Below are 10,362 nucleotides of genomic sequence, written 5' to 3' on the forward strand. Positions count from 1 at the left end.
GGGATTTAGGGGGGATTTGAGGAATTTGGGGGCGATTTCGGAGAATTTTGGGGGATTTGGACGGAGGGGAAGAAGGGGGGGTGGGGACTACGAGACCACGCCCCACCCCCAAAACTTTCCCCCCCAAGTCCCCCCCAAAATCCCCAAATCCCCCCAAAATCCTCTCCCCCCTCCCCCACCTCCCCCCGGCGACCCCTCCCCAAATTTTTGGGGGTTTTTGGGTTTTTTTTCGGGTTTTTTTTGGGGGATTTTCTTTTGGGCGGCTCCGAGGCTGCGGCTGCGCGGAGGCTCCGGGTGGGGAGGGGGGCGAGCGGGGGGGGGGGGGGGGGCTGGGAATTATTTGGGAATTTTCGGGGGTCCTGGAGGAGTTTTGGGGGGATTTTGGGGGGTTGGGGGGGGTCAGGATGCGCTTCCTCCCCCCGAGCCTCGTTCTCATCCTCCTCCTCTGCGCCAGGCAGGTAAGGGGGGGGAATTTGGGATTTTTTTGTGGGGGTAATTTTTTGGGATTTGGGTTTTTTTTTGGGAGGGGGAGGGGGACGACGGCGGCCGGAATTTTGGGAATTGCGGGAATTTTGGGAATTGCGGGGATGGCGCTGGGTGTGGCCGTGGGGAGGGGAGTGGGACACGGGGACAGCGCGGGGGGGGGGAGGAGGGAAGGGGGGGGAACTGGAGACACTGGGGGGGGGCACTGGGGACACCCCAGTTTGAACTGGGGGACAACTGGGGATACTGAGAGATACTGGGGGGACTCTGGGGACAGCCGAAGACACTGGGGGAAAGGAGCTGTCCAAAAACTCCAAAAATTCCCCCCAAACCGCCCAGATTTCCCCAAAAAAATCTCAAAACAGCCCAAATTCCCCCGAAAACCCCAAAAAATTCTGCCCCCCAAAACTCCAAAAACCCCAAAATCCGCCCCCAAAAAAGCCGAAACCGCGCGGGATGGGGGATTTTGGGGGTCCTGGGGGGATTCAGGGGTTCTGGTCCCCTAAATTTGGGATATTGGGGGGTTCCCACCCCGAACTCGCCCTAAACCCGCCCCGAACCCATCCTAAACCCACCCCAAGCCCTCCCCTCGCTAATCCCGGCCTAAACCCGCCCCAAACCCACCCTAAGACCGCCCCAAGCCCGCCCCGGAGCCGCCCCCGGTGCCGGTGCCGGTCCCGCCCCGTTTCGGGGCCGTTCGGGGCTGGCCCCGGGCCAGCGGCAGCGACGTCAGCCCCGGGCCCCGCTCCCAGCGGGGGAGGCTCGGAGCGGGCCCGGCACCGGCACCGACACCGGCCACAGCCCCGGGACGGGGGCGACACCCCCGGGGGGGGGCTTTGGGGGCTCCCGGTGCCACCCCGGGACCCCTTTGAAACCGCGGGGGCGGCTCCGATCGGGCCGGTACCGGGTCCCGGTGCCACCCCCGATTCCCGGTGCCGGTGCCAGTCCCAGTTCCCGGTAGCGCGTTTTTAAGGCGGGGGAGGCTCTGCTCGAACCGGTCCCGGTTCCCGGTACCACCCCCGGGAGGAGCTGAGGGTAGCCGGTCCCGGTTCCCGGTGCCGCGCTTTTACGGCGGGGGGCTCTGCTCCAGCCGGTCCCGGCCCCGATTCCCGGTGCCACCTCCGGTTCCCGGTACCGCGTTTTTACGGCGGGGGGCTCTGCCCGAACCAGTCCCGGTTCTCGGTGCCCTCCCTGGTTCCCGGTCCCGGTTCCCGGTACCGCGTTTTTACTGCGGTGGGGAGGGAGGGAGGGAGGGAGAGGGGGGGGCTCTCGTCGAGCCGCTGCCGGTTCCCGGTGTCACCGGGGGGGGTGATGGGCACGGGGCGCTGCCGGTGGCGGCGGCGGCGGCGACAATGACGGTGCCGCTGCTGAAGATCGGGGCCGTGCTCAGCACCATGGCCATGGTCACCAACTGGATGTCCCAGACCCTCCCGTCGCTCGTGGGACTCAACGGCACCGCCGTGTCCCGGGCCGGGACATCCGAGAAAATCGTGAGTTGACCCCCCGGTACCGGGAGGGGTCGGTTTTGGTTTTTTTTTTTTTTTGGGTGTGGGATTTTTGGGGAGATTTCGGGGGTGTTTGGGGCTGGCGGAGGCTGCGATCGGGAGATGCGGCAGAGGTGGGGGTGGGGTGGGTGGGGGGAACCCCCCCCACGGTGCACCGGGAGCCCCGAAATCCCCCCAGGGACCCCCACTCTGCCCCCCCACCCCCCCGGTTTTGGGGACCCCCTTTGCCGGCTCCCTGGCACCCCCAAATTTTGGGGACCCCCCCCCCCCCCCTTTGCCACCCCTGAATCCCCCCCTGCTTCTCGGTGCACCAGGACCACCCAACCCCCCCTGGAACGTCCCTAATCCCCGCCCTCCGGTTTTGGGGACCCCCACCCCCGGGCACCCCCCGCATCCTCCCGCTCACCCCCCGAATTTTGGGACCCCCCCCCTTTGCCACTCCCGGAACACCCCCCAGTTCTTCCGGAGCACCGGACCCCCCCGAAATCCCCCCCCCCGTTTTCCAGACACCCCCCCCGGGCACCCCCGGAACCTCCCCCGAATTTGGGGACCCCCCCCTTTGCCACCCCCGGGACACCCCAGAATCCCCTGGGGACCCTCCCGGGCATCCCCCGATTTCTGGGGGACCCCCCCCGGTTTTGGGGACTCCCCCCCCCGAATTCCTCTCGGAAAACCCAAATTTTAGGGACCCCCCCCCCAAATTCTCCCTCCAATTCTTGCCCCCACTTCCCAAAATTCTGCTGGAACCCCCCCTGGAATTCCCACCGGGAATTTTGGGATCCTCCCCCCCCCAATTTTGGGATCATCCCCGGACCTCCCCCGCAATTTTTTGGGGGCTCCCCATCCCATTTTGCCCCTGGAAAATCTAAATTTTGGGGGAATTTTGGGACTGCGGCAGCTGCGGGAGAAAAAGAATTCCCAAAATTATTCCCCCCTCCTCCCAAAATTGGAACGGGGTGGTTTTTGGGGTTAAAAAATCGGTTTTTTAGAGGTTTTCTGGAAAGGGGGGCTAAAATTTCGGAGCGGAGCTTTGGATATTGCTGGGAATTTTAGGAAGAGGAGGAAAATTTGGGATAAATTTGGATGAACCCCCCCGAAAAATCCCGATTGGAATTTGGGGGGGGGGGAGGGAAGGCCTGATGAAGGAGGGGGGGGGTTGGGGGATTTTTGGAGGCTTTTTTTTTTATTTTGGGCGGTTTTTTTGCGATTTCTTAAAATTTTGGGACCGCATTCCCAGCTCCCCCCCCACCAGCTGTCAGTCAACTCTGCGGGGTAATTAGCGGCCGCCGGACGTTAATTAGCGCCTCATTAACCACCCTTGTCCCTCATTTATCACCGGGAAGAGGCCCCTGGAATGAAAACCAGGAATGAGCAGAATTCAGCCCAAAAATTCCGGGAGTCTTTTTTTTGGTTTTTTTTGGTTTTTTTTCCTTGTTTGCTTTTATGGTTTTTTTTTGTTTGTGTTTTTTTTTTTTTTTTTTTTTTAATTTATTTATTTTTTTATTTATTCCCCCCCCAGGATTTTGGAGTTTTTTGGGGAAAACCAGATTTTTAAATTTTTTTTTTCCTCCCCTTCCAAAGGGATGGATGGAATTTCCAGTCCGGCCCTGGGGATATTTGGCATTTGGGGAGAAAAATTGGGAATTTGGGGAGAAAAAAAAAGGGATTTAGGAAGAAAAATTTGGATTCTCACACCACCCCAAAAAAATTGGAAGAGCGCTCTATTTTTTATTCCTGGATTTTGGGGTTTCTGGAATGAGGGAGAATCCCTGGGTTTTGGGGTCCCTCATTCCTGAATGTTCGACTCACAATCCCTGAATTTGGGGTCCCTTCCCTTGGAAATTGCTTCTTTTCCCCCAAAGATCCCAAATTCCTCTCCCCAGTTTCCTTCTCATCCCAATTTCCCCCTTTTCCCCCCAGATTCCACATCCCAAATCCTGCCTCCATCCCTGAGAAATTCCCTCTTTTTTCCCCACCATTCCTTTTTTTTTCCTCAAATCCCAAATCCTTGGGAAATTCCCCCTTTTCCCCCAAAATCCCAAATCCGAAATCTCGCCTCCATCCCTGCAAAATTCTCCCTTTTTTCTCTCTTTTCCCCCAAAAATCCCAAACTCCTCCCAGCGCCTCCCCCTGTCCAGGCCGCTCTCATTAATTATTCATCCAGCGCCTCCCCCTGTCCAGGCCGCTCTCATTAATTATTCATTAACTCTCCCTCATTAATTATTCATTAGCGCTCCTTAATTAAGGATTCATGACGGTTCCAGAGGCTGGGGGAGGGGCTGCGGTTGCTCCCGCTCCCGTTTTTTCCCTGGGAATTTTTTTATTTCGGATCTTCCCTTTTGGGTGGAAAAACGGCGATTTGAGGCTGGGGCCAAGTGGGGTAGTTCCCGAAGTTTATCCCGGTTTTTTTACGGGGTTTATCCCGAATTTTTGGGGAAATCCTGGAGGGATTTTCCCTTCTTTATTTTTTTTCCTGTCGAGTGTGGCGTCAGTGCGGTTGTGACGTCATCTGCCAGGGAATGGGAGGAAAAAAGGGAAAAAGGGGGGGAAAGAAGGGAAAATGGGGGAATAGGGGGAAGAAAGATGGGGAAGAAACAGGGGAAAATGGGGGAAAAGAGGCTGAAAAGAGACATAAATGGGAATAAACTGAATTTTGGGATCGGGATTCTCTGGTACCTGGGAATTTCCAGATCTCCCTGTGTTTTTTGGGAATTCTGAGGTGCCGATCCCGATTTTCCAGACCCTTTTCCAGAGCCCAGACGAGGGCTGGCAGGTTTTCACCTCGGCGCAGGCTCCGGACGGGAAATGTCTCTGCACTGCCGTGATCCCCGTGCAGGGATCCTGCTCCCGCGACCTCCGCAGCCTCCAGCTCCGGCAGCTCCTGGAAAAGGTCGGGAATTCCCAAATGGTCCACAACCAATTGCTGATTAATCAGTTAATTGACGGGAATGGGTTAATTATTGTGGAATTTGTTGATGAATTAACTTGTGTGGGTAATGGAGGGGTTAATTGCTGTTGGGAATGTGGGGATTTGGGATTGGGGGGAAAATCCCTGTGGGATTCCAGGGATGAGGATCCTTATGGAGATTCCCATTAATGACTGTGATGAACCCCATTAATGACCGCGGTTGACCCCATTAATTAGCCTGATTAACCCCATTAATTGCTGTGATTAACTGCATTAATTACCAGGATGGTCATTAATGACCTTAATAACCGTGATTAACCCCATTAATAACCGTGATTAACCCCATTAATAACCCTGATTAACCCCATTAATTACCATAATTAACCCCATTAACGACCGCTCCAGGTGCAGAACATCTCCCAGTCCATGGAAGTCCTGGACCTCCGCACCTTCCGGGACCTGCAGTACGTGCGGAACACGGAGGCTCTGATGAAGGGCCTGGACTCGCGGCTCCGCGTGGCCTCTGAGGGCCACAAAGCCCTCAACGCCCGCAGCTTCCAGGTGAGAAATTCACACTTTTTATCTCAAAAAAATCCCAGTGTTCCAGCCCTTTTTTCCCCCTGATTTATTCCCGCAGTATTTCAGTTTTCCGCTTGTTTATTCCTTCCACATGTCAGGATTTTTCCCGTGGGATCAGGCCTCAGGATCCTTTTGGGGCTTCCAGAGCTGAAAATCCCCAATTCTTTTTTTTTTGAATTCCCAAACCTGAACATCCCCATTTATCCCGAGGAACAAACAGCTTCCAAAAAAACCCCTGAACTCTGTGACGTTTGAACCGATTTTTCCCCGTATTTTTTTCGCTCAGGATTGGAAGGTGAACCCTGAGATTTCAGGACTGATTTTTCCCAAATTTTTTCCTCAGGATCTGAAGGAACAACAACGTGAACCCTGGGACTTTGGGGGCCATTTTCCCAATTTTTTTTCTGCAGGATCTAAAGGCAAATCCCGGGATTTTGGGGCCATTTATCCTGATTTTTTCCTGCAGGATCTGAAGGAGAAGATGCGGGAGCTGCTGCCACTGCTGCCGGTGCTGGAGCAGTATAAGGCGGACTCGCGGCTCATCGTGCACCTCAAGGAGGAGGTCAGGAATCTCTCTGGGATTCTCCTGGCCATCCAGGAGGAGATGGGAGCCTACGACTACGAGGAGCTGCAGCAGCGCGTGCTGCTGCTGGAGGCGCGGCTGCACGCCTGCCTGCAGAAACTGGGTAAAAAAATCCCATTAGAAATCCCGAATTTTGTCTCAAATCCTAAGAAAACGTGGTGGGAATAGGCTAAAAATCCTCTCCAAAGTTGTCTTTGAAATCCGGCCCAGAACCACAAAAAATCTGCCCAAAATCCCCTCAAAACATCTTTAAAATCACTCCCCAAATCCACTCCTAAAAACCAAAAAATCCTCCCAAAATCTGCCCCAAATCCCCTCCTATAAGTCCCCCAAAATGTCTCCAGAATCCCCTCCAAATGCCCCCAAACATCTCTAAAATCCCTCCCAAATCCATCCCAAAATCCCCCAAAACTTTGCCAAAGCTCCCCCCAAAAAACTGCAAAATCCCCTCAAATTCTGTCCAAAATCCACCCAAAAATCCTTCCCATTTTCCCTTTACAATCCCACTCCCAGACCCTCCAGGGCTTTCCTGACCCCGCTGTGGCCCCAGTCCCTGATTTCCCTCTAATTCCCATTTTTTCCCTGGTTTTCCAAGTCCCTGATTTTTCCCATAACTCCCAGTTTTCCAAACCCCTGATTTTTCCCAAAACTCCAGTTTTTCCCCCCTATTTTTCCAGGCTGTGGGAAACTGACAGGGGTCAGCAACCCCATCACCATCCGCGCCTCGGGATCGCGCTTTGGATCCTGGATGACTGACACGATGACGCCCAGCACCGACAGCCGGGTGAGGGCCACCCCCAAAAACCAGGATTTTCCCAAAAAAATCACCTGGATCTGATGGGATTTGGAGGGATTTGGGGACAATCTCAACACTTTTCAGGCATGGTGATCCCTGAAAATCTATGGATTTGGCACCTGGAAAGGGAATCTAAAATCCCAAAATCTCCCTTAACATCCCCCAAAACTTCCTGGGGTCCTCAAATCTTGGATTTGAGGGGGATTTGGGCAAAATCCCAGCAATTTTCTGGTGAAATCCATGGATTTGGCACCTGGCTGGGAACCCGTGGGTCATTTTTGTGGTCCCCACACCATGGATTTGGGATCTGGGCACAAAACCTGTACTTTTTGGGCACTGTTGCCTGAAAATCCTGGATGGTGGATTTGATCACATCTGCAGTGGGTTTAGAGCCCACCTTGATGAGGTTTTAGAACCCATCTTGAAGAGGTTTAGATCCCATCCTGAGGGGCTTTTCACCCCACCTTGAAAGGAGTTTGATCATACCTTCCCCACCTTGAAACCCCATTTTACCCCATTTTAACCCCATTTTCCCCCGTTTCTCCCCTCCAGGTGTGGTACATGGACGGCTACTACAAGGGCCGGCGCGTGCTGGAATTCCGCAGCCTCAGCGACTTCGTCTCCGGCCAAAACTTTGTCCAGCACCTCCTGCCTCACCCTTGGGCCGGCACTGGCCACGTGGTCTTCAACGGCTCCTTGTACTACAACAAATTCCAGAGCAACGTCGCCGTCCGCTACCACTTCCGCTCCCGCAGCGTCCTGGTGCAGCGCAGCCTCGCCGGCGCCGGCTACAACAACACTTTCCCCTACTCCTGGGGTGGCTTCTCCGACATCGACTTCATGGTGGATGAGAACGGCCTCTGGGCCGTCTACACCACCAACCAGAACGCCGGGAATATCGTGGTGAGTCGCGTGGATCCGCACACCCTGGAAGTGCTGAGGAGCTGGGATACGGGGTACCCCAAACGTAGCGCGGGCGAGTCCTTCATGATCTGCGGGATTCTTTACGTCACCAATTCCCACCTGGCCGGCGCCAAGATTTATTTCGCTTACCACACGAACACTTCCAGCTACGAGTACACGGATATCCCCTTCCATAATCAGTATTCTCACATTTCCATGCTGGACTACAACCCACGGGAGAGGGTGCTCTACACCTGGAATAACGGCCACCAGGTCATCTACAATGTCACGCTCTTCCACGTCATCAACACGGCCGGAGAGCTGTGATGGACATTCCCAAGGGGAGAGAGAGAATTCCCAGCTTTTTGTTTTCTACGCTTCCACGCTTCCCCTTTACCGTCTGCTGAATAATTCCGGAGGGATGCAATGATGAGGCGGAAATTCCCAGTTCTCAGCGAGTCCCAAACTGCATTTCCCTCTTTTTTCCCTTTTTTCCTCCCTTTTTTTTAATCTTTTTTTTCCTTTTTTGTCCCCTTTCCCCTCCTCTTCCCCCCATTTCTCCCTATTTCCCCACGTTATTTCCCCATTTTTTTCCCAGCTTGTAGGTTTTTTTTTTTTCCCCCACATTTTTCTCCCAATTCTGCAATTTTTTCCCCTCCTCTTCCTCCTCCTCCTCGGTTCTTCTGGAATTCTGTCGGATTCATGGCGCATGGAGCTGCTCTGCCTTGGGTTTTTCTGTATTTTTTTTGGGAATTTCGGGGCCAAATTCCATCTTTATTTCGACAGCAAATAAAAAAAAATATCTCTGGCCTTTGGTGGGAGTTGATTACTTTTCCCCCCCCTCCTTTCTGCCTGGTTTTTAATTATTTTAAAAATGTATTATTTTAATTACTCACTCCCAGGGTTTTTCTGATATTTTCCTGCTTTTTTCCCACCTGTTTTTCCAAAGAGGAAGAGGTGGGAAAGGGGGAAAAACGATGGAAAACAGAAAAAGAGGATAGAAAGGTGGAAAAGAGGATGGAAAAGAAGAAAAGACAGAAGAGATGAAGAAGTTGGGATGATCCAGAGCGGATGGAGGGATTTGGGATAGTCCTGAAGGTTTGGGATAATCCCAGGAATGGGCACAGATCCCACTGGAGATTGGGAATGGGCACAGATCCCAGGAATGGGCACAGATCCCAGGAATGGGCACAGATCCCAGTCCTGGCACAGGAGGAAGAATTTTGGGAAGTGCGTTTGAGCTCCCGCTGGCTCTGGGCAGCAGCGGGAAAAGGCCCTGCAGGGATTAATTAGGAATTTAATTGGGAATTACGGCCAGCACAGCAGGGAGGGCTCCAAGGGGCCGGAGCGATGGCGGTGGCACCTGGTGAGAGGGAACAGGGAATGGGATTGGGAACATGGGAATGGAACAGGTAATATAAAAATGGAAAGGCTGGACCAGGAATACGAGAACAGGACAGGGCATATGGGAATGGGAACATGGGAATGGCAACCAGACAGAGAATTCGGTCAGGGAATGAGACTGGGAATGGGATCCAGACTGGGATGGAAGCAGGATGGGACCAGCAGTGGAGTGATACGGCGTGGAGGGTTCAGTGTTGGCTAAATACTCATGGAGTCTCTAGAATTATTTACTTGTTTCTTGTTGTGAGATAGGATTATAAGGAAGTTAAAGTGGGCTTAAAACTTTAAAAGGGTATAAAGAAAACTTTAGTAATAGGACTAAAAGAAAGAGTACTAAGAATCAGAATAAAACTTTAGGAACACCTCCTCCCCACCACTTTTTATCTTTCCTACTGACAATATACGGAGACAAATTTGGTATTCTCAGTCAGTTTACTTCTGCTAAAATAATCTTTCATCCATTTTCTTAGGGAGAGGAGTCTTTCTTGCCATGGCTGTGGAGATTTCTCTACAAGCGACAGTTTTCTTGTGGCTTCAATTTTCACGAATAGCAGCTGCATTCATGAAGTCCTTCTCACCTTCCACAGCCTTCCCACAGCTGCGTTTTTTTGGGCTATTTAACTTATTGGGGTGCCATTTTTGAGTCTGACCTGTTTAAAAGCTTTAATTGGCTTATTAACATGCCTGTTCTCAGAGCTAGGAAGCAATTGGTTTGGCTAGGCACAGAAGAAGCTCTCAGCAGCTCTTTTCAGAAAAAATAACTTTGGTGTGTGGCTTCTTCCCTCTTCACTAAATGCCAATGCAAAAAACCAACACACACAGGAACTGGTGGGGGGCAATGGGAGCAAAAGTGGGGACAGGGAGATCCTGGACAGGGGACACAGGGATGGGAGGACATTGGAACGGTTCCAGGGCAGGGGGTCCTTGATCAGCTGCCCCAGAATCTCTGGTAGGGTCTCCCAGCACAGCCACAGCCCCTCAGCCTCAGGAGCCCAAAGCCCTCAGCAACCCCCAAGTTCCTCCCAGGAACCCTCAACGCCCTCAGACTCAGCATCTCCCACATCCCCTGGAAGAGCCCCCCATGTCCCCATCCTTTGAAGTTCAACATCTTTATTTTCAACCCCAGATTTAGGTGTTTTGAAAGGACAAAGAAAAATGGAAAGAAAATCCGGGCCACAGGGAGCGAGGAGGGTGTGGGGCC

At 53.1% G+C, this 10,362-nt stretch overlaps 1 protein-coding gene across 1 annotated transcript; it reads left to right on the plus strand.

Annotated features, from left to right (window-relative positions):
• Positions 1-1,755: 1,755 nt before the first annotated feature.
• Positions 1,756-8,245, plus strand: OLFM2 (olfactomedin 2). Its single transcript, XM_054294974.1, has 6 exons — positions 1,756-1,973; positions 4,729-4,878; positions 5,302-5,457; positions 5,942-6,161; positions 6,736-6,842; positions 7,407-8,245. The coding sequence occupies exons 1-6, from the start codon at positions 1,836-1,838 to the stop codon at positions 8,082-8,084; spliced, it is 1,449 nt and encodes a 482-aa protein (XP_054150949.1). The 5' UTR covers positions 1,756-1,835; the 3' UTR covers positions 8,085-8,245.
• Positions 8,246-10,362: the final 2,117 nt, after the last annotated feature.

The sequence above is a fragment of the Melozone crissalis genome, unplaced genomic scaffold (assembly GCF_028551555.1).
Source record: "Melozone crissalis strain CALT ecotype California unplaced genomic scaffold, PUWL_Pcris_2 ptg000428l_1, whole genome shotgun sequence".
Lineage (NCBI taxonomy): Eukaryota > Metazoa > Chordata > Aves > Passeriformes > Passerellidae > Melozone > Melozone crissalis.

Excerpts from the sequence above, each read along its gene's own strand:
- OLFM2 (XM_054294974.1), top strand. The coding sequence starts at position 1,836 with ATGACGGTGCCGCTGCTGAAGATCGGGGCCGTGCTCAGCACCATGGCC. Across the intron at positions 1,974-4,728 it reads CCGGGACATCCGAGAAAATC|ACCCTTTTCCAGAGCCCAGA; the intron begins GTGAGTTGACCC and ends CCGATTTTCCAG. Across the intron at positions 6,162-6,735 it reads CGCCTGCCTGCAGAAACTGG|GCTGTGGGAAACTGACAGGG; the intron begins GTAAAAAAATCC and ends CTATTTTTCCAG.